This window comes from Ochotona princeps, chromosome 13, assembly GCF_030435755.1.
Source record: "Ochotona princeps isolate mOchPri1 chromosome 13, mOchPri1.hap1, whole genome shotgun sequence".
Classification (NCBI taxonomy): domain Eukaryota; kingdom Metazoa; phylum Chordata; class Mammalia; order Lagomorpha; family Ochotonidae; genus Ochotona; species Ochotona princeps.
The window spans coordinates 48,535,898-48,559,270 of record NC_080844.1 but is presented as its reverse complement, the minus strand read 5'-3'; the positions used below and the strand labels follow the sequence as shown (position 1 = coordinate 48,559,270).

The 23,373-nt window shown below is 50.7% G+C and overlaps 1 protein-coding gene across 4 annotated transcripts in view; it reads left to right on the top strand.

Moving 5' to 3' along the window:
- Positions 1-23,373, top strand: part of SH3PXD2A (SH3 and PX domains 2A) — a 199,755-nt gene that overhangs the window by 69,450 nt on the left and 106,932 nt on the right. For all 4 annotated transcript variants that reach the window (XM_058671921.1, XM_058671919.1, XM_058671920.1 and 1 more), the window contains exon 3: positions 18,003-18,078. In XM_058671921.1, coding sequence (XP_058527904.1) covers positions 18,003-18,078 — 76 coding nt within the window. The remainder of the gene's footprint in view (positions 1-18,002; positions 18,079-23,373) is intronic.

The following is a 23,373-nucleotide window of genomic DNA, read 5'->3' as shown; positions in this document are numbered from 1 at the left end:
TTCTCTTCAATTCTGGAAGGGTAAGAAGAAAGGAACGAGCCCAAGGCCAAACCTTGAGTGGGGAGCACCCTACAGGGTAACAGACCCTCAGACTGGCAGGTGCAATCCCAGATCTTGTGCCTATAAACTGCTCACAACCCACCCCAGGATGTAAGCTCTACTATTCTCTATTTCTTACCGTATTAATTCATTTATTTAATCTATTTGAAATGCAAGAGACACAGAGATATCACATCCATTTGTTCCTTCCTTAAATGCCTGCAACAGCTAGGGTTGATCCAGACCAAAGGCAGGAGCCAGGAGCCAGGAGCTCAACCCAGGTCTCCCACATGGATGGTAGGGACCCAAGTATTTGAGCTATCATCTGCCGCTTCCTAGGAGGGTGTACTAGCAGGAAGCTAGACCAGAAGTGGAGCTAGGATTGTGAGCATCCCAAGCAAGAGCTTTACTGCTGTGCCAAACACCCGTCCTGTTCTTTGTGTTCTCTGTTCCCAGTTCCCTTTCTCTGTGTGTGTATATGCTCGAAGAGACAAGGGTTTGGAGGTCAATAGGGTGAAGTCCACCCAGCGGGCATTCAGGGCAGGTAACCTGATTCAGGAGTCCTTGCACCAACTGTCACCTCTTTGCTGTACGCCTGTGTGGCCAGAGCCCTATGTGACCAGCCTGAGAGGCCTTGCCTCTCAGAGGAGAGGGGGCTGGCTGGCCTGTTGAAGGGGATGCTCTCTGGACCTGCTTTCCTTGCTGGACACTGCCTCTGCTCCAGAGTCTCTGATTCCCCCTCCCAGGATGTGTTCTCTTTCAGTCCTCAGTTTTTACCTTCCTTTTTCTCCCTGAGATGTTCAAGTCTGTGTTGGAACCAGTGACCCTGGCCTGAGACCCCTCCCCACTCTGCTGAGCTTGCCTCCTCAGGGTCCTGTGTCTTGCCTTGATTTTGTTTCTACCAATCTCAGAGCTTCTCCTGCCCAGGATGCTGCCCTGTCCCAAGCAGGGGGTCTGGGGATGTGGGAGTCACTAACTGGGGTGAGGGAAAGCAAGGTCCTGCTGGGAGTGGGGGTGGGCTCCCCCCATGGAGGCTGTAGGACTCCCCATTAAGCCTTTCCTTGAGATTGACTCCCCGCAGCATTGCTTTTGGAGTCAGGGGGCAGTCTGGGGACCTCAGTGTGTGGACCTTGTGTCTAGTACCTGTGCCTCCCCCACCCCCTTCGTTCTCTGTCCCAACAGAGGATCTCCCAGGTCTCATTCGCCTGTCCCATTGCTAATCCCACCACAGCCAGAACTAGCTGTGCCTGGCCCACTGCTGTCCCTGCTAGAAATAGCTGAGCCATGGCATTTGTCTAGAGGGGAGTGGTTCTTATTAGGCGGGGCTGTCCCCAAAATACCCAGCAGCTGTCAGCGACATAGGTCAGGTAGCCTGTGGGAGCAGGTTTGGGCAGGGCTTTGCGTCCACAAGAGACAGTTTTCTCTGGGCCAAGCCTCAGTCATCAGAGTGTGAGTGTGCACCTGCTTTGGGCAAGTGACTTAGTTCAGGGTGGGGCCCGGGGTGGGTGGCCTGAGAGCAGACCCACAAGCCGATTCTTGTCTCAGTGGACACACCTGCTGGACTGACCCTCCTGGGTGCCCCGACTTATAAGTCACATATGCTCCAAGCCCAGCTGTTGTCTGCACCCCTTCCCCTCCCACACCTCTCTTGGTCAGTCCCTGCACTGTCCTTCCCCACAAACACGCCTGTCCTGCTTCCTCCCCTGCATCCACAACCTTCTTATCAGGACTCCCCTATACCCCCAAGTCATCCCCTTCCAGAAGCTTCACTGGACAACATTTATTTCCAATCATGAACTCCTACAGAACATACCCTAACGGGCATCAGTGCTGCCTGCCCCATTTAACAAGTGTTGACATTTTGCCCCTGTTGGCTTCAGACTTTAAAAACAATAAGGAAACTGGTGCACCAGGAGGAGGTGTCTCAGGAACTTTCGCTTTCCTCCTGCCTTGGGTCACAGGGATGTGCTGGGACCTGCTCACTGAGAAGGTGGAGTGAGGGGAAGGGCTTGTTCCCATGCTCTGCCTTCCTGCCCCTGTGGTCTGGGAGCCCAGCAGGGACAGAACTTGAAGGGGGCAAGCCCACCCTGGGTGCCCAGCAACCCCTAGGCAGCTGGTGTTCCCCACCCCTGCTCACCTTCCCCACTCCCACCCTTGGAGGCAGCTATCCTCCAGAAGCAACCCCTGACCAGGCTCCATGGGAGAGATTTTCCTGTGGCATTTCCCACTTCCCTGGTTTGAGTCCTGCTTCCCAAGCTGGCAGCAGAGTCGGCTAGGCAGGGCTGCTTTATAGGGCCTCCCCTGGCAACCTTGTGTTTTCGGTTTGGGGATTCTTTTCCTTTTCCCTGGGTTCCACCTATCCTCCACTTCTGCCGTTGTGGAGAGACACCAGAAGCCTGTGGCTGAAGAAGGTTCTATAGCAAGGCACAGGAGGAGGGTGTTTGGCCAGATGACTGACCTTGGAGATTGGAGGTGGGGGTGAGACCTGTCCAAGCCAGCTCCTAAGCCATCAGACTGGTTAGGGCACTTGGGCTGCCTGGGCCAGCTGTTGAGTCCCTGTGGTGTGAGCAGTTGGGATCACCCCAGACCTGGCCAGTCATGTCCCACATCTAAGCCTACAGCCACTGGCTCATTTTCTAGGCCTCCCTCAAGATGAGCTCAGATCTACCCACTTCCTCTCCAGCCATTGTGTTCCCCATCCTGGTCCAGGCCCATCACCTAGGCAACTAAAAGAGCATCTTCACAACCCAGGCTTTCTACCAACACAACTTGACCCCTCTTTGAAACCTAGGTCAGGAGCAGGCTGAGCTGCTGTTTGAGATGTTTGCATCTCAGATCCGGCTACTCTGCGCTTCTGATCCAGCTGCCAACCGGCCTGGGTAGGAGCAGGTGCTGCCTAAGTGCTTGAGTTCCTGTCAGTTACTAGCAGACCTGGATAAAATCTCTGGCTCCTGCTCCAGCACCAGCTGTTTCAGAGGGCGGAAGATATCTTTCTCCTCTCTCTCTTCCTATCTCTCCCTTTTTCTCTCTGTACAAATAGATGAATATACTTTTATAAAAAAAAATCTGTAAGTCAGGTCCTTTCCTTACCTTTGTTCATCTTTCTGAAAGACCTGCATTCTTTACTTTTTAAAAAAGATTTGTTTTTATTTTCATTGGAAAGTCAGATATACAGAAAGGAGGAGAGGAAGAGGAAAGGAGAGAGGAAGATCTACTGTCCGATGATTCACTCCCCAAGCTGCCACAAAGGCCAAAGCTGCGCCAATCCAAAGCCAGCAGCCTCTTCCAAGTCTCCCACATGGGTGCAGGATCCAAAGGCTTTGGACCATTCTCAACTGCTTTCCCAGGTCACAAGCAGGGAGCTGGAAGGGAAGTGGGGCTGCTGGGACATGAACTGGCGCCGTTATGGGATCCCAGTGCATGCAAGGCAAGGACTTTAGCCACTGGGCTACCGCGCTGGGCCTGATCTCCATTCTTTTTGACATGAAGCCCTTGGCCTTCCCCCATTCCCTAGGTGGTCAGCCCCTGCAGGCTCTTGCAGTCTTGTCTCCTGCCAGCCTCCTGTCCCCCATGCTGTACCTGAGACACCAAGCACAATGCCTCCCCAGGGCTTTTAGACCTGCATGCTCTGAAGTATTCCGATCTGGGATTACTTGGCACCTCTCGGAGACACCCTCAGCGCTGTCAGTCCTGGTCACTTCGTCACCTACTGTTGTCTTCTAGACATGCCTCAGAATCTCTGATTATCTTACTAGCCATTGCATCTCTTACACACTCATTCCCCTTCCCCCCAGAATGTTAGCTTAGGAAAACGGGCCCTTGCTGGCTGCATAGATAGCTTCTGTCTACTGGGTGCCTAGAGCAGGACCTGCCACATGCTGTGCACTCGGGAAGTCACTGTTGAGTAAAGAACTGCATGCAGAGTGAACTGATACTGCGAATCCAAGAGCCATGACAGAAGCCTGCCATTGTCCCTACCAAAACCAGGTTCTCATCCCTCCTCCTGTGCCCAACCTTTGCCTGTCAGTTGGGCTTGCTGTCGGTGGACTCTTTATGGCCAATAAACAATGCAGGCTTTATTTATTTTTATTTATTTGAAGGGCAGATCAACAGAGAATGAGAGAGAGAGAAAGAGATCTTTCATCTATTTGTTTAGTTCCCAAATGGCCACAACAATCAGGGCTGGACCAGGCTGAAACCAGGAACCAGGAACTTGATTTTGGTTCTCCCACGTGCTTGGCAGTGACCCAAGGACTTACACCACCAACTGTTGATCCCAGAGTATGCGTGAGCAGGAAGCTGGATTGGAAGCAGGTCTCAGGTACTCAAATATGGGATACAGGCATCCCAAGCAGATGTTTAACCCCTGAACACAATACCTGCCCCCTTCACAGATTTTAATGTGCACAGAACTACTTAGCAGTCTTGTTGAAATACAGATTGCGGCTTAGCAGTCCTACCTGGGGCTTGCCAGGACACCCTTCCATGAGCTCTCGGCCCATGTGGGTGCCACGAGTCTCAAGACCACGCCTTGAATTGTGAAGGTGTAGATTACTGGAAAGATACCTCTTTACCTTTCCTATCTTCTGTCCACATGTCACCTTTGGTCGTGGTCCTGTGTGACCAGGAGGGAGTTCAAACTGATGACCTCACTGTGTGGGGAGGAACATGGACACAGGCCTTCCCAGAAGCTGCTGGGGAGGGTGGTGGATTCCCTCCCTGGAGGTGTCCCTGGGAACTTGTGTGATCACTTCTCTGAGTGCTAATGCCCCTGGTGGGGGAGAGGAGAAGCTCTTCTCTGCCCTTCAACTTGGTGCCATCTGCAAGCTTGTGAAACCAGGCTCTCCAGTGAGGCTCGCATCCCTGTGCTGACCTTTCAAGATCAAGATCTCCACCCTTCCCCTTCCTGGGGAACGCCAGGCTAACATACTGAACATGGGATTTGACAGACAGTGCTTGGAGTGCACAGTGAGACTAACCCCACCAACAGTTTGGCAGCATAGGAAGTTCACCAGGGCCTGATTTAATTGGGTGCCTTATGAGGATTCTTTGTGTTGCCTTCTCTCTCTGCTTGGTTTAATGGATCCCGATTAAACTCCTTTCTGTTAGTCTGGTACCAGCTAACTGCTGTGTCACAGACTCTCCATCACTCACTACAGTAAGGGTTTGTTTTTCTCCTTAGACCCCAAGCCCTCCTTGGGTGACCTTACCCTCAGGGTGGGGTGGGGTAACAGTGCACATGGGGCTGACACTTTTTGAACTGCAGGCAATGTCATGGGTTGTGTTGGGGGACGTGCCCATCGCTCCCTGCTCCTGTTCCCTTGGCCAGGATTCAGTCTCATGACGAGAGAGGCTGCAAAGTGGGGTCTGTCTGTGTGTCCAGCCACGGGGTGGGATGCTGGGGCTGTCGAGGCACAGATGTGGCTCCCAAGACACCTGCAGGCTTCATAGGGAGGCGGGTGTGGAAGGAGAGCATTGCAGTGGAGCCCCGTAAAGGGAGTTCTGCATAAGCCACAGAGCAGCACACTCTGCTCAGGGTGGACTTGAGATAGGCTGTGTGGGATATGGTGACATGTGAGGGGGCAGGCCATGTGCCTGGAGAGTCCAGGGCGGAGGTTGTGAACAGGCTGGTGGCCCATTTACAACAGAGCCAACAGTGAGAGTGGAGATACCTGGGGACAGGAGCCAGTCAGGCAAGGTGGATTGTCATTCAGATGGGTTCCTCCAGGCTGCTCAGTCCTGGAGGCCCATCAGAAAAGCGTGCTGGGTATCAGCTCTGCTTGCTGGTGCCCACCTCTGCTTGCTAGAGCCCAGTGCCGCCTGCTAGGGACCAGTGTTGCCTGTCTGCTGGGGCCCAACTCTGCTTGCTGGGGCCTTGTTCAGCAGCCTGGGTCCAGGACTACCGTCAGAAAGTGATTAGCCTTTGTCCCAGACTTTGGTCTACATTTGATCCCACAGTAGCCCCAGGTGTTTTGGGGACCACAATTTGGGGCCATTTGGAGGGTGAAAAGAATCCAAAAAAACAGGGTGGAGGTGGGGGTGGGGATTGTCAGCCAGAAAGAGAAAGTGAAATCCCATTCTCCTTCCAGCCCTTATCCCCTTCCCCATCAGAGCCTCTTCCTTAATCCCAGTGGTCCCAGGAATAAGGCAATGTCAGGTAGTTTTGAGAAGGAGAGAGGTTGGAGACCCTGAGACAGATAGCTGGAGACTCCCAGAAGCAAACACGAGTGCCTGGGCCAGGCCTATACCAGACAGCATCCCTGGCCTGGACTTGTGGGCTTGTCATCACTGACAAACTGGGCTGGTGCCAGGATCCCACACATAGGCGTCACCGCTCTTCAGCCTGTGTGCTGGCCAAACATGTTTTCCTAGAATACATTCTCATGGTCTTTTCTGCTCAGAGAATCCCTGTGCCTAGGCCCTTCTCCCTGTCTGACACACACCCTCACTGCCCCAAGCACCTCACTGGGGGTGAAAGAAAGTGAGATTGACATGCCATGCAACTGGCTTGACACACCAGGAATGTTGAAGAGACAGGAGGGTAGTGCTCCGATTCCAAAGTAGGAAGCCATGTCCCAAGCTGTGCGTGTCCTGGAGAAGCTCCAGTCTCAGAGCTGGCTGAGTCCATGGTCTGACCTGGCAACCCTGGTCACTAGCTCCCCGGGTGGTCTGCCCTGGCAGCGTGCCTTTCACTCTGAAATCATGTTGAGTGATCTTGTGTTGGGGTAGAGCTCAAGGTTCTGGCAGTTCAAAGCCTGATGACAGCCCTGGGGACTCCCTGGAAGCAGCGGGGACATCGATCAGGGAAGTACCACATGGTGTCTTCACCTTGAACCTAGTCAGTCCATGTCTGTAGTCCTGGCAGACACACTGGTCCTCCTGGACGAACTCCTGTAATCCACACGCTGCCACGGGATGCTGTTGGGCTCACCCTCAATTTGCAGGACCACAAGCAAGGATAGGACTTGGCCAAGGTCACGTAGCCTGGAAGAAGAAAGCTGGAATTCTGACATAGGAGTGGCAGCATTCCACTAACTGGTTGGGATGACGGTCCCTCTGTGCTGAGCACTTGCCAAAGCCCTTCTCATGCACATTTTCCCTTTCCAACCTCACATCAGCCTCCCCCCTCTCAGGGGATTGGGGGTGGAAAATGGTCTTTGCCCATTTCATGGAGGAGCAGATGGAGGTTCAGAGAAATTTGGTGGGCATATTTGTGCCTGGCATTTGGCAACACTTTCTTGAGTGTCTTCTCTTTACAACTGCTATGGAGACTGGCAGGGCAAATGTTTCATGGAGGAGACTAAGACCACTTGCTCCACTCGCTCAACAGGTGCTTGGCAGACAGGAACAGGGAGGGACCTGCCTCTCTCGACTCCAGTGCTCTTTTCGTCTGTGTGAAGGCTGGTGGATTGCAGGCAGGGTGCATGAGACAAGCACACTGTGCTGGCTCAGGCAGCCTTCTTATGCAGCTTCTGAGCATCAGCAGCTTTCCTGGGCCTCTTGCAGGCCTTTGATTTCTTCTCTCTGTGTGCATCTCACTGTATCTGTCATGTTACCAGCCCGGGCCCTACCATCTGAAACGTGAAACCCATCCTGGCCAGCCCCTCCATGTATGTCATGAGGCCTCCTCTTTGAGTCTGCTCCCCCACGCCAGCCAGCAGCTCCCTTGGCACCCATGGGTGCTCCAAGACAGGCCAGGCTTGGCTGAGACACCCCACACTCCTGTCTGGCCCTGGCAGTCTCCCTGCTGTCTGTCTGTTCTTGGGCCTAGAACTTGCAAAGAACTTTCTCTGGTATCAGGGACACAGTGTGGAATCATAAAAAGCGGTGACAGTGGTGACGGTTATAGCTGGGTTCCATGTTAGGCACTTTATATACATGATCACATTTAATCCTCTTGCGTGCCTGAACAATTGGGTTCTTCGCTGTCCCCGTTCTCCAGATGCACAAACTGATTCAAATCCAAAGCTGCCTAGCTCTGCATCATTTATCTTTGTTATTTATATTTTCTTTGTTTACATTTTTCCAGTTTTAAGATTTATTTGAAAGAATTACAGAGACTGAGAAAGAGATTTCCCATTATTTGGCTCACTCCTCTACATGGATGCAACAGTCAGGGCTGGCCTGGGGCTGAAACCAGGATCCCAGAGCTGCTTCCGGAACTCCCATCTGGGTGCAGAGGGCCCAGGGACGTGAGCCATCCCTGCTGCCTTCCCAGGTGCATTAGCAGGAAGCTGGATTGGAAGTGGAGCAGCTAGGTCTCAAACCAGCACCCACATGGGATGAAGGCCTTATAAATGGGCTTAGTGTGCTATGCCACACTGCCGGCCCCTATTATTTGTATTTTCTGAAATGTGCAGGTACCACTGTGTATGTAAGAAGACACTTTGTCAGTCTTTGAGCAAGTACTTGGCTGTCAATAGTCAATGTTGTTTTCATGTGTGCTGGTATTAGGGGGTAAAGCCAAATGAGTGTTAAAGTCCTAACCTCTGAGAACCTTTGAATGTGCCCTTGTTTTGAAATAGAGGCATTGCTGGTGTCATTGGTAAGGGGACATCATACTGGAGCATGTAGGTGCTTAATATGTGCACTGTCGGGCCTGGTGCAGTAGCTTAGTGACTAAAATCCTCACCTTGCATGAGCTATGATTCCATATGGGTGCTGGTTCATACTGCACCTGCTTCACTTCCATCCAGCTCCCTGCTTATGACCTGGGAAAGCAGTTGAGGATGGCCCACAGCCTGGGAGTAAACCAGTGGATGGAGGATCTTTCTCTCTGTCTCTCCTTCTCTCTGTAAATCTGGCTTTCCAATAAAAAATTATACATCTTTTTTAAAAAGTTCTTTTAAAAGTATATGTGCACTGTCCCCAATAAAAAAAAAGGTGAAAATGGGGACACAAACCTGCACTGGGAAGATGAAATGAAGGTGAGGGGTGTGCTTTTACAAGCCAGGGAAGAACAGAGATTGTCACAAACCACCTGAAGCTGGGGAACACAGGGACCGCCCTTCACAGCGCTGAGAAGGGGCACTCTGCTGGCAGCTCCGCCTTAACCAAACTCCTGGGGTCTCGGCACACTGGCCCAGGTGGAACCCAGCAGTGTGTGCATACATGTACAGGAGCGGGCCATAACCCGAGGATTCTAGGAACGCTCTGGAAGTTGGAAGGGACAAGGGGGCAGATTTCATCCCCCCTCAGAACTTCGTGCTTTCCCAGACCCAACTGCTGCAGCTTCAAGAGTGTGAGGCGGGGCCATTAGGACCATCCCACCTGCCAGGCCCCACCACCGAGACTCCAGCCACATAGTCTGTCCTGGAGGCACGGTCTAGAAATTACTTCATCCCTACCTCATCCTGTTCCCAGTCATGTCAGGATCCCCTAACTTCTCCTGTGGAACAGCCTGTTGGACAGCTGCGCCTAGCCAGCGTGGGTGCACTGTGAGGTCAGCCCCAGTCCCTGGAATAAATTATCACGGGCCTCCACCCCGGATCCTACTACTTCACCCCAGATCCTACTACTTTCCTCGCCCACAACAGTGTTTTGTGCAGTTGGTGACCAAGTTCATTCACGCCCGTCTGACCACCTCATGTAGCTGTGCCGACACCCCTGCTAGCAAGCCTCTGCACTTGCCGATCCGCCCCTGCTCCAGCTGTCTTTACTTAGGGCCCAGTTGGAAACGTCTCCTCCTCTTCTGGCCACATGGCTTGTCCTTTCCAGAACTCCCTTGTGCATGGCTTCTATCCCTCTTAGCAGGTTGATATTCACCTTGTGCCACACAGATGCCTTGACTCTCCCATCTGATCATGGAGTGTAACTGACCCTCCTAGATCTTGCTGATGCCATGCATGGCATGGTATGGGAAAGGACTGGCCTGGGAAGGGCTTGGAAACCAAGGCTTATATGCTTCCCAGAAAACTGTCAGGGGAGATTTCTTGGACTCGTGGAGAGTTTGGGATGTGTCCCAGCATCCCAGTGCAGGCATCTTGCTGCCAGGTGGATATGTCCTGTCCATCTCCCTCCCTGGCTGTTTCTGCCTCAGAAATGCCTGTGATGTCACATCTGTACAGCAAGTCCTGAAGTAACCTGGGTAGGGGAGCCTGCATCCCTCCTGTCCTCCCACCTTCATCCTCACTCTGCTGGGGAACTCCCTGAGCAATGGCCACATCACCGCATGTCTCTGCGGCTCATTTCTGCTTATACACCATAGCCTCTGCCTTCTCTGGGTTGTCCCATCTTCCTCCACTGCGCAGATGAGGGTGACTTGCAAGGGCCATTTGTCAGCTGGTATGGTTTTGGAGGCAAGGTTCCAGGTTCATTTGTTCTGCACATTGACGGCTCCTGGGTGGACAGAGTGCACAGGGGAATTTTGAGGAATACTCCTGCAGTAAAGACCAATGTTAACAAGACATCTGGTTTGCCTAGCTCCCTCCTGCTCTAAGTCCATCCCTACATGCTACCTGAACCTGTCTGAACCATGTCCTTGTCCTGTTGGCTGTCCATGCTGTGGAGCCTTAGGTCTTGTGCTTATTCTCTCCCGCTGTCTCCTATGATAAAATATATGTAATGTAAATATATATATATATATCTAATGTGAAATTTATCCTTTTAGCTTTTGTAAAGTATACATCTCATTGACATTAGACATGTTCACATTGCTATGCAACCACCACACTGTCTTTTTTCCAGAGCTTCTTCATCTAGTTACTCTTCTAAGGCTTTGTGACTTTCATCTTCCAGGGGTTAGTTTCTTCTTAACGAGGATGTAAAAATCCTTCATAGGCCAAAGATATATGCATCTCTTGAGGGTTCTCTGGTTTTGTACCCATCTTCTATTGGTTGGGGATACTGCAAGTTTCATTTCTTCCTTCATTGTCTTTATTCTTCTCACTTCTGTGTGTATGTTAATACCATGGCAAAAATGATTAATAAATACCATGGCAAAAATGATTAATACAATAGCAAATAGAAATAGTAGTAGATCACATCCCTGTTTATTTCCTCCATTTCAACTCTAAGTATTATTTTGAATAGGTAAATATTTTCAGACTGAGAGAATTTACTCATTTCTTGTTTGAAAATCATAACTGGATGTTCTGTTGTATAAAGTGCTTTATATGAGACTGGCCATACAGTTCTTATCCTTTGTTTGATAATGTTATTAATGACATTGGTAGATCTTGTGTCTACCTGGTAATGTAATTCTGATGGTGGAATTTCTCAATTCTTTGTTTCTTCCATTGAATGTCTTCACTTAATCTATTGTGATCAAGAAACCAGATTTGCTGAGATTAAATCCTAGTTCTTCATTGGAGCCAATCATTTCACCTCTTGTGTTTCTCTTTCTTTTTCTGGAACATAGGGTACTGACAGCATCTACTTCAAAGGGTTGATCTGAGAAATTAGATAAGCCATGTAAAAATAGTTGGCATTGGGCCTATCACAATACAAAGTACGTTCTCAGTCTGTGTTATGTTCACCATCACACACTACTGAAGGTGCTTGTTGGAACCAGGGCCTGTCTTAGGAGAACTCATGGTCAGTCAGCAGGGTCCCATTAGCTGCTATGGTTCTGTGAGTCCTGTTTTACACTTGCTGTTCTGATGTAATTATCACCAGCAACGCCTTTCACTCTCAGATGTCTCCCTGATGGGGTAGTAAATTAATGGGTTGTTTAATCAGAAGGGTGAAAGTAGCCTGTGTATTCTGTTTGGGTACCTGGGTGTTGAGGCCCTGGCTGCACTTAACTCATCATTGAGCTTTCCTAATATGAAACCAAACTGGTCAGAACCAAGGACTCCACTGGTCTCCTAGGTCCCTCCACTTTCTCCCAACTGCCTGTCAAATCTGAAAATTCCCATCCAGACCTCAGGGAAATAGGTTGTTCTGGCTGTGCTGGGATTATTGGTGCCAAACGAGCCCTCTCACAATGAATAGTAAGAGAACCAAACAGAGTGCAGGAGGCAAATGTTGACAGACACTGAATGAGAAGCGCAGCTCAGCTACAACGCTTGAGAGAAATGAACCTCTCGGTACAGGCTCCCTACTGAACTGTTGGCAACCACAATCCTGGTGGATCCCGGCAGTCCCACTGAGCTGGGGGAAACTTCAGCACTTGGACTCTAGGGCAGAGTGCCCACAAGGAAGGAACTCTGCTGAGGGTGCTCTGGAGGCCTGTGGGGGATTCCCCACAAATTGTTGGCTAAAGGCAGGGCTGCAAGAGGATTACAAGAAATACTTGCAGAACAAAAACCCACAATACTACTCAGCCAATGGGGAGAATCTTTTATAAAATCCTGTTAAAATGGGCTCAGCAGAATGGCCTAGCAGCAAAAGTCCTCGCCTTGAACGTGCCAGCATCCCATATGGGCACCGGTTCTAATCCCAGCAGCTCCACTTCCCATCCAGCTCCCTGCTTGTGGCCTGGGAAAGCAGACGAGGACAGCCCAAAGCTTTGGGACCCTGCACCCGCGTGGGAGACCTGGAAGAGGTTCCTGGTTCCCGGCTTCGGATCGGCACAGCACCCGGCCGTTGCGCTCACTTGGGGAGTGAATCATCGGATGGAAGCTCTTCCTCTCTGTCTCTCCTCCTCTCTGTATATCTGACTTTGTAATAAAATAAATAAATCTTTAAAAAAAATCAGCAAATCAAATCTAGCTGTATATCTGATGGCTAACTGTAACCAAAGAGGGTTAGTACCAGAATTTACAACCTGGAGCCCAGCACGGAAGCCTAGTGGCTAAGGTCCTTGCCTTGCACCTCCAGGATCCTGCGTGGATATCAGTTTGTGTCCTGGCTGCTTCACTTCCCATCCAGCTCCCTGCTTGTGCTCTGGAAAAGCATTTGAGGATGCACCAAACCCTTGGGACCCTGTACCAGTGAGGGAGACCCAGAAGAAGCTCCTGGCTTCAAATCAGCTCAGCTCTGCTGACTGCACCCACTGGGGGAATGAACCAGCAGATGGAAGATCTTTCTGTTTCTCCTTCTCTCTGTAAATCTGCCTTTCCATTAAACAAGAAAAAAGGAAGGAAAGAAAAAAGAAAGGTAGAAAGTAAGGAAAGGGAAGGATAGAGGGAGGGAGGGAATGAGAGAGAGAGGGGGAGAGAGAGCTAGAAAGAAAGAGAGAGAGAGAGAGAAAGGAAGGAAGGAAGGAAGAGAAAAAGAAAGAGAAAGAAAAGAAAAATTTACAACCTGGCTCAGTACTTCAAAATCAACAGGTTAGTATGACACTGTAATCAGTCTTTTTTTTTAACATGTATTTATTTTTATTGCAAAGTCAGATATATATATATATATATATATATATATATATATATAGAAGAAGAGACAGAGAGGAAGATCTTCCATCTGTTGATTCATTCCCCAAGTGGCCACAATGGCCAGAGCTGAGCCAATCTGAAGCCAGGAGCCCAGAACCTCTTCTGGGTCTCCCACACGGGTGCAGGGCCCCAAGGCTTTGGGCCATCTTCAGCTACCTTCCCAGGCCACAAGCAGGTAGCTGAATGGGAAGCAGAGCTGCTGGAATTAGAACTGGTGTCTATATGGGATCTTGGCACATGCAAGGCAAGGACTTTAGCTGCTAGGCTATGGTGCCGGACACTCTAATCAGTCTTTTTATTCCAAGTCACCACATGCATGAGTGTGTGTGTGAATACATCAACATCCAGATCTGAAGGACCTCAGAAAGCTCATGAGAAAATAGAATAAGAAGAGAATGCAAATTTTCTGTGAACTTTTTGGACCTGTGAGTTCGTGTACGTCAATGAGAATTGAACAGTGTTTTCCACAAGTTATTCTGGAATTCTAGGATATCTGTGTACCTGAACTCATATATTTAGAAAGAGGTCTGTTATTAGATGTCACTTGAGCAGAGAGCTCTGTTCCACTCCCTGCTTCCCTTAAAGAAAACTGGACAGATTGTTGTTTTAGAAGTGCCTCCCAAATCTGTTGTTTTTAATATCTTCATGTCAGTTTGTCTTGACAAGGGTGCCAAGATCGTCCTGTGGGGAAGGGTGTTTTCCCTTGGGTGGCGAGCTTGTAAAAAGAGTTCATCACAGAAGCCTGGGAAATGCCGACCTTGGAATGCGAGCCAGGAGCACTGCGGGAATTGCAAGAAACGAGGCATGATTCATCCTCAGCTGGGATGACCAGGGAAGGCTGCCTGGAGTAGGTGTTGCCTTTAAGGACATCAGAGGGCAGAAGTGAGTGGGAAAGCACATTTCAGGGCAAAGGGGCAAATGCATTAAGAAAACTGTATTTCCTGTTGGTGCATCTCAGTGACACTGCTGGTGGCTGCCCAGCAGGTGACCCAAGGCCTGCAAGAGTCCTCACCAGGTAGAGTGGACATCTCAGCTGTACCTGGTTCTTCCTAGTCCCCATGCAGGTTGGGTGACCTTGTCTCTTCCTCCGGGGACGTTCTGGGTCAGGACCAGTTAGGGTTGGAGACTTGGGGGCCCAGTGCTGTAGTCATCCTGCCCGGAAGGGCAAGTAACGGATACCCTACAGCTGGGCAAGACCCGCACTGTCCTCGCCTGGTGTTTGCTGTTGCAGAACCTGCTCCAGGTTGGCTGCCGAGCCCTCTGTCTGCAGCTGGAGCCAGCACTCAGGGCCCAGTGCCCCACATCTCCCACACTGTCCACCCTACCACATGGCACGAAGTTCAGATGTAGCTGAAGCGGCTCCAGCAACCCATGTCCAAAAAGGACCCTGGCACTGGGCCTTGCTTTCAGTTCAGACCCTAGCTGGAGTGGTAGTACCTACTCTCCACCTGAGAAGGTAGCCAAGCCCCTGCCGAGCAGGGCCCTCCTCCCTCCCTCTGTACGCAACTGGGCCTCCTGCTTGCTGGTTGTGTGGGGCGACGCAGCCCTCAGGAGTTTGCATGTTAGCCCCCAACCCTCCAGACACACCCCATGAGAATCAAAATATTCCAGAACTGTGCTGACCCATTGAAACAGCATGTGAACCACATAGAGCAATTTACATTGTCTAGCAACATTTAAAATGTGAGAGGTAGAGGGGGAGATTGACTTTCAGAGCATTTTCATTTACTCCTGATCTGGCTAAAATAGAATCATTTTAACATGCAGCCTTTGAAGCTCAGAGCATGTTTTATGTTTGTGACACCTCTCCTCTTGAGCTGGGCCCACATCAAGAGCCTGTGTCTAGAAGCGGCCACAGAGTACAGACTGCACAGCCCTAGCACTTTGCTCCTGAGAACATGACCCCCAGGACAGCAGCTGCAACAATACCCATGAACTGGGGAGAAATGCAGGCTCCCGGGTCCACTGAATCCAAACTACAGTTTCACCGCTGTGGGGGCTGCCTGTGTGTTGTGAAGCCCCATGCTAGAGCCAGGAAATGAGCTCTCAGATGCAAAGACGGCCACTTTGGTCTTTCCCCACACCTGGCCTCCAGGAGACACACAGCTGGATACCACCTACTACTACCCAGGAAGGGGTAGGCGGGTGGATCAGTAAGCCTGGCCCATGCCAGCATTGAAATCCTATGACATGGAAGTTCTCAATGACATGGGATAATGTTGTCTGTGTAGTGCTGTCGCACTATAAAGAGTTCATTAAAGAGTATTAAAGAGTTCATTCTATTACCTGTATGGCAGAATGCCTGGGAAGCACACAGACCTCCCAATATCAATGTCTCTTTTTTGAGGAGAGAAATTATGAATGATTCTTTGAAGATTTTATTTATTTGAAGAGAGAGAGTCTTCCATCTTCTGGTTGATTCTCCAGATGGCCGCAGTGGCCCGGGTTAGGTCAGGCCAAAGCAAGGAGCCAGGAGACCGATCTAGGTCTCTCACGTAAGTGCAGGGGTCAGAGCACTTAGGCTGTCTTCCACTGCTTTTCCCGATCCATTAGCAGGGAGCTGGATCAGAAGTGGAGCTGCTGGGACATGAACCGATGCCCGTGTGGGATGCCAGCATCCCAGGTAGTAACCTACCCTGCTTTGCCACAATACTCCCCATGAATGATTCTTGCTTGCTTTTTGACCACTCATGTCTTCTGTCATTTCTAGATTTTATTTTTTCCCCTTTGTGAACCAATTAGTTATATTTTTTAAAAAGTGAAATTTACCAGAACAGAATATAGGTGAAGAAAATGGGAAAGGAAGGGCCTGACGCAATAGTCTAGCAACTAAAGTCCTTGTCTTGCATGTGCCAGGATCCCATATGGGCACCGGTTCTAATCCCGGCAGCCCCACTTCCCACCTAGCTCCCTGCTTGTGGCCTGGGAAAGCAGTCAAGGACTGCCCAAAGCCTTGAAACCCTGCACCTGTGTCGGAGACCAGGAAGAAGCTCCGGGCTCCCTCCTGGCTTTGGATTGACTCTGCTCTGGCCATTGTGGCCACTTGGGGGAGTGAATCGATGGATATAAGATCTTCCTCTCTGTCTCTCCTCCTCTCTGTATATCTGACTTTCCAATTAAAAAAAAAAAAATCTTAAAAAAAATGGGAAATGGAAAAAACTACACAGTTCTTCTTTGTATAGAATTTATTTGCAAATATATTAATTGAGAAAGATCCCAAGTACAGGTTTACATAGTGTTGTGCTGTGTTGACAGGCCACAGGTACTGATTGTTTGCGATGAAGTTGCAATATTAAAGAATGCATGAGGTAGCTTTTATTATGTTTCTACTTGAATTGGTGAAGTGAAAGTCCCTATCCCCCCCCCCCACTCACCTCCTGAGGGGCCCTGCTGAGTTGTCATCTTATGAGTAAGGACTTCCTCCTTGTCCTGTATCAAGTGAGACCCTCTGTGTTCCTGCAGTTCCTTACATTACATTTCTCTCTGTAACACTCACCTCCCCTGACATACAACTCATTGCAGGGTTTCAAGGAGTTCATGGAAAGGTGTTTATGAGAAAACCATGCATGAAGATCGATTTTGTGAGCCAGGATAAATACTCTCCCAGTTCCATTTTCCACAAACATTTTGAAGCCTCCTAGAGTTCACTGTTTACCTTCTTCCACTAGAACATAAACTCTTCTTTCTTTATTTCTGTGTCCTTAGTGCCCAGGGCTGTAACTAGGTGCCCAAGAAGTATTGAAGGGAATGGTGTGGTGGGTGGGATTCTGGTGCCTGCAACCAATCTTCCCTCAAACAGTGAGGTCCCTCTGGGAAAGTTCCATGCCCTGGCCAAGGTAACACAGCTTGGGCACCCAGTTGAGATCCCGGCTTTCCACTCTGCTCTAGCTCCCACCTGTGGGAAACCAACACCACACACACACACACACACACACACACACACGCACACACCCTCATCCATCCTGTTCCCTGTGTGTTTTTCCAGTTTATACAGAATTTCAGCCCAGAACAGCAGCAGCAGGAAAAAAAGTTATTCCTCCAGAACAGTGGAAATTCTTGCAGTGGGTCTGTCCCTGGAAAAACAGTAGCAATCTCAGGGTGGGAAAGGAGGAAGTGGGGGAAGGGGTCGTCCGCAATGGGGGTAATGAGATAGGACAGGTTTTTAGTTAAAATAACATCTGGGGGCATTTCTGCAGAGCAGTGCTGGAAAAGGGGTGGTCTGACTAAATATCGGATGGGGCCTTCCTCTGTTCTGGTCCCGGAGGGCTTGGAAGATGGCTAGCAGCCAAAGGTCTCACCCTGCAGAAGAAGCAGGTGAGAAACTGAGGGTGAAGAAACTTCTAGAAGCTCCACCTGCAGCTGGCCTGAAAGTCTGCTGGTGCCAAGCCCATCCTCACACTGGATGTTTCCAGACACCCCCTCTAACCCTGCTCCCTGAATGTTCATAAACCCCCCTTTGAGGCAGGAGAGCTCTGGTGTCCCCTCTCTCATGCCCCATGTGACATGCTAATCAGGTATGAAATGAGAGACTTCTGGCACCACTCATCCCTGCAAGTGCAGGGGCCCCGAGAGGCGGGGAAGTAGGGAAGAAATGGCCGGGGCTCTGCCAGTCTTCTGAACCTGTTCCCTCCCTGTCTGGCTCCTCAGATGCAGCTTCTGGACAAGTTCCCCATTGAAGGAGGCCAGAAGGACCCCAAGCAAAGGATCATCCCCTTCCTCCCAGGTAAGCTTTGGGTATCCCCCAGTCGAAGTCTGCTGGCCCAAAAGGCCACCAACCGCAACGGCATCCAAGACCGTGGTTACAGTCGGTCAATTCTGTTGTGTTATTTCGAGGAAAACATCTCAGAATTGTCATAGCCAAGCTGCCCCTCCCTACGCACATGACTATGGTGTTTTAACTTGTGTGGGATGTGTGCTCACAGCGTGCTCTGTTTTCCTCGACATACCTCCCTTCAGAGCTGTGAATTGTAATCTCCAAGAGATAAAGAAGTTCAGAATGCCAAGGCAGGAAGCCCTGTCTCCTGACCCACCCTTGTCTCTGCCCTGAACTGGGTGGGCAGTGTTGCTCCCAGCTCTATGGATACCCTCCTGCTCCTAAGGCAATGTGCCTGACTTCCCCAGGGTCATGATAGATGTCCCAGTCCTTGGCAGCCCAGCCCCCAGCACCACAGAAGCAGGTCCTGTCTCATTCACTCCCAGGCACTGCTAGCCGGTGGTCAGCACCTGTTTGTGACCTGTGCCTTGGGGAGTGGTTCCTCTCTGAGAGGTTTCTCACATGCTGTCATGCTCCAGAGTGCAGGGGATGTGAGCGGTGATGCTACCTGTGCTCAGAGCCTGACGCCACAGTCAGGCAGAACTCGTTTGGCTCCGAGGGAGAACTCTGTAGTCATGTGGCTGGGAAAAATTGGTGCCAGTGAGCACAGGTGAAGGAAGTCTTGGCTCCTGCTGCCACACCAGGGGAGCGGACAGAGGGCTACTGGGGTGCTTCTCCATTCCTGACCTTGGAATCATGTGAAGAATGACTTTGATGCCTCACCTGGCCTTGTGTCACCCTCCGGGGGGTAGGAATTTGGAAGGTGTGTCAGACCTATAGATATTGCTCCCACACAGTCTGGATGCTCTGGCCACCTGGGCACTGTGGGCTCAAGTGTCCCAGAGGCTATAAGAGGCTGCAGGATGCTGCCTCGTTGCAGTCTCATTGCAGCCTCATTGTAGCGGTGGCCCTGGCCTTTGGGCCCTAATGGCTGCCTGCTTTCCCAAGAAGGATGGCTACTTCTCACTCTTGTCTCTCAACCAGTGCGCTTGGAACAAGTATCTCGCTTGCTCTCAGTAGCAGGTGTTTGTGGGGGCCTCAGCCTATGGCAGGCTGAGGGTTCTGGGTGATCAGCAAGCTAAGGGAGATCTGGTCTCACATCCTTGATTCGAGGATACCTTGAGCTATTGGGAAACAATCCCCCATCACGATCCGAGTGCCCTTGGCCCCCAGCACTGTACCCAACTGTAAGCCCAGGAAGCCAGCAAAGGCCTCCTGTGGGCAGCTGGACAGGGTGCAGGGAAGCTGGGGTACTACGCACCTGTCTAGCCCCAGCTGTCAGAGCCAGAGGGCCCAACCACAGCCAGAGACACGGGCTGTGTCAGGTTCTGGTTGTAGTAACTGCTGCGTGCTTTCTCCTCTGCAAAATGCAGATACTGGTGGTCTTGACCTGATGTGCTTTTGTAAGGACAGACTGAAGCCGTGTATCTCAGGGGCTTAGGACTGTGGCTGCCCCAGGGAGGGCTCAGAACACATGAGCCCTTGTTCTGTTTCCACCACATGTGCATGTGTGTCATCCTCCCAGGAATCCTGCTGCCCCATTTTACTGACCAGCAAGTTGAGGTTAAGGGCACTGCTCTGTTTGCCTCAGACCCCACAGCTCTTCCTCCTGTCTTGTGGGCCAGGACTCCTACATCAGCTACCCCGGGAGGTGAGGAGCCAGCAGCTGCTGCAAGGCTACAGCCCAGTCTCAGCTCCAGTCTCCTCTCCCAGGATTGGAGTGAGGACTCAGGACTCACATGAAACACTTGACATGGTGCCTGTCTCTTAAGAAACGCTCAGCAAATAGCAGCTATTAATAAAAACCACCACTTATCCCTGTATCATCTCCACTGCTGGGAAAAATCAAATGTGGGAACCCCTGGCAGCAGTCCCCCCATGTGCAAGTGGGGGCCATGCAGAGTGGGTGTCTTCCCCACCGGCAGCAGCCTGCTCAAGGGGAAGACTCCTTTGGCCTGACTTCGCTTCCTGTCCACCCTGCCTTCCTTCTGTGGGCTTCTCTCTTGGGCTGTCACTCACTCCTCCAGGACTTTGGAGTGGACACTGTTGGCCATTTGGAATCCCAGGCTGTTTCTAGTGTTCCTCCTGCTCACTGTAAGCTGCCTTGTTTTATTCTGCTTACCCTTCAGCTTGGACAGGAAAGCAAACAGCACAACCAGAATGAGACTAGAGTGAGCTGAGCAGAACCCAGGAGCTGCACATTCCTCATCTCACCCTCCAAATTAAAGGGGCTCACCTGGAATAGAGAGGAATAGAATAAAGGAGGCAAGGAATATGGCCTGCCCTAGGGCTGAACCAAGGACGGGGTTTGCAGGTGACTTCCAAGGTTTGCTTTCACGTGACTGTCCCAGAGCAGAGTGCAGTAAAGCGGAGACATGGGCTCAGCTAGGTCTGGCCTTACCCTCATCCCATGGGGGACTCTGTGGCTCTCTGAAGGGGCATATCAGCCACCCATTGACTGCCCCAAGGAAGCGGGGTTTGGCCTAGGTGTCTCTGATGACCAAGGACATGCAGCTGAGGCAGGGGCAGCTGTGAGCCTTCAGGGCAGCTGAGGAATCTGGTAAGTGCGCCATGTCACCTGCTCTGTCATCTAATACCAACCATGGCAGGCTGTGTTTCTGCCTCCCTGCCTTGGCAGTAGAGTGGGGGAGGGGATGTCTGAGCCCACCTGCTGATTGCCTCAGGCTCATCCCAAGCTGAAGTGATTCAGCAAAACCCCAGAGAACTCCCCAGCCCTGGCACCACCAGGCTGGGGGAGCAAGTAGCCCTGAGTCAGCTCTGTCAGCCCTTGGCTCCCCCTGAAACATCAAGGCTAGAAAAGGAAGCAGAGGGCACCTTTTATTTCTGGGAGCATCTCAGTTGTAGCTCTGCGCGTTGCTGGGACACTGGGAATATTTCCGCTACCTGGAAGGGGGCATTGTTTGCTGCCACAGGGTGTGTTTGGGCTCTGTTCTGGATCCCTGGCCACAACTTCCAGCTGGTGGAGGTGATAAAGCAGAGAAGTTGAGGGAAGAAACCGTTTCTAGGTTACATACTGCTCCCTCGCCTGCCCCTCAGGTCCTGGTAGAAACTCCCAGAAATAAACCATATGTCTTGGAGTTTAGGGCACTGGTTTCTAATATGTCTCAGGGGAATATGGCCCAAGCTCAGGATTAGCCTATAGATTGGAGAAGTGCCTGGGGCTCCTGTGGCCAAAGATGGAGGTGCCATTTGTGGAGTGGCTCGTCCCAGAGGGTGCCTATTGGCCCCTGGAACACAGCTAGGGTGTGGGGGTTATGAGCAAAATCAATAGAGGATGAAAAGGGGAGGCCGGTATACTGACCCCATAGTTTGATGTTGTATGTCAATCAAAGTTTTATGCACGTTTGTAGGGAAACTGTCCTTCCTCCCCAACAATTGTATTCACCAGGACCAGAACCTGCTTTCCAGTCCCAAAGGGTGAAGATGCGCTGTTCCTGGGGAGCCCCTAGGAAGTGTGAGCCCCAAGTGGTCTTGGCTGCTCTCCAGCAAGGCATGCTGGGGGGATTGGTGGGGGAGGAGAATCATATGGCGTTGAGAGTTACTGCAGGGCCTGGACACCCTGGGCGGCTGAGAGGGGAAGGACTCCCTCCAGGCCTGGGTCTCCAAACCCACGTGTGCAATAGGGTAGCAAACACATGATCCTGCGGCCTCCTTGATAAGCAGGTCCTTAACCTCCCTGGTTGATGTGTGCGTCAGGAGGCCGGTCACAGAGTGAACACACTGTGAAGACTTGTTGATTGTCCTGCCTTCTGTCCAAACACCTTCCACTGAGGTCCCCTCTGGGATGACGTCTCCATGTGCCCTCCCTCCAAGTCCCTGCAGCCGCTGACGGGGAAGTCAAATCATCACTCCCTGTGGTCACGCAGCCATGGAGTGGCAGGGCTGTAGCGGTTCCTATCACGGCCAGGAGCTGCCACAGCTACTTCCTCTGCAGTCTGTGTTTCCCCTGCTCTTGCTTCTCGGCCCCTCCCTCCAAGCTCCTTCACTATCTCTTGATTCAGGAGTGCCCTGCCTGGGGAGAGAAGAGATCTTGACCCCACCAGAACTCAGGAGACCGGAATGGCTTCCTGGTTCCATTGAATGATTGAGGTCACTGGCCGCGAGTAACTAATTTTTGTGGGCTTTTTTTTTTTTTGGCATTTGAACTGTTTAGTTTATTACTTTAATATGATTCAGCTAAGATAGCTTTCTAAGCAATGTATTTATTCAATTATGAACCCTACAAGATCAACTATTTAATTTGCTAAGTCACAACTTTTTTAAAACTTTTTATTTGGAAATAATTATAAACTCACAGATGTTGCAAAATTCCTCCCCTCCACCTCCACCATCACACCACTTCCTCTGCGTGGTCACATCTTGATGCAAATGTAGTATGTTATCAAACCAACACATTGACATTGGCACAACTCAACCTGCAAGATTATCTTAAAATTTTTAAGAGATTTATTTATGCAAAAGGCTGTTAGAAGGAGAAAGAGAAGGAGGTCTTCTATCTGCTAGCTTACCCATCCCCACAAAGGACCGTAAGAGCCAGGGCTTGGCCAGGCCAATGCCAGGAGCCAAGAGCTTCATCCAGGTCTTCCATGTGGATGTTAGAGGCCCAAGCATTTTGGACATCTTCTTCTGCTTTCCAGGCATAGTAACAAGGAACTGGGATAGAAGTAGAGCAGCCAGGACTCGAAATGGCCCGTATACGATTCTGGTGTCACAGAAGATGGCTTTACTGGCATACCACATGCTCTAGTTATTGATTTTTGTTTTATTTTTAAAAATTTATTTATTTACTTGAAAATTAGAGTTACAGAGACAGGGGAAACAGAGAAAGAGATATCTTTAATCTACTGGTCTTGGCCAGGGCTGGGCCAATCTGAAGCTGGGAGCCAGGAGCTTATTCTGGATCTCCGATGTGGGTACAGGACCCAAGGACCTGAGATCCTCCACTGCCCTCCTAGGCCATCAGCAGGGAGCTGGATCAGAAGTGGAGCAGCCAGGACTAGAACAAGAGCCCATGTACAATGCAGCCATAGCAGAAAGAAGATTAGCTTGTGAGTTACTGCGCCAGCCCTTGATTTTTATTTTAAAGAGGTAGAGAGTGCTAGTAAAACAAGTGTGCTCTTCAGGAAGGAGGCCTAATCGTGGCTGCCAGGACATTCCACTGCCAAGCCCAGCTTCATGGCATTC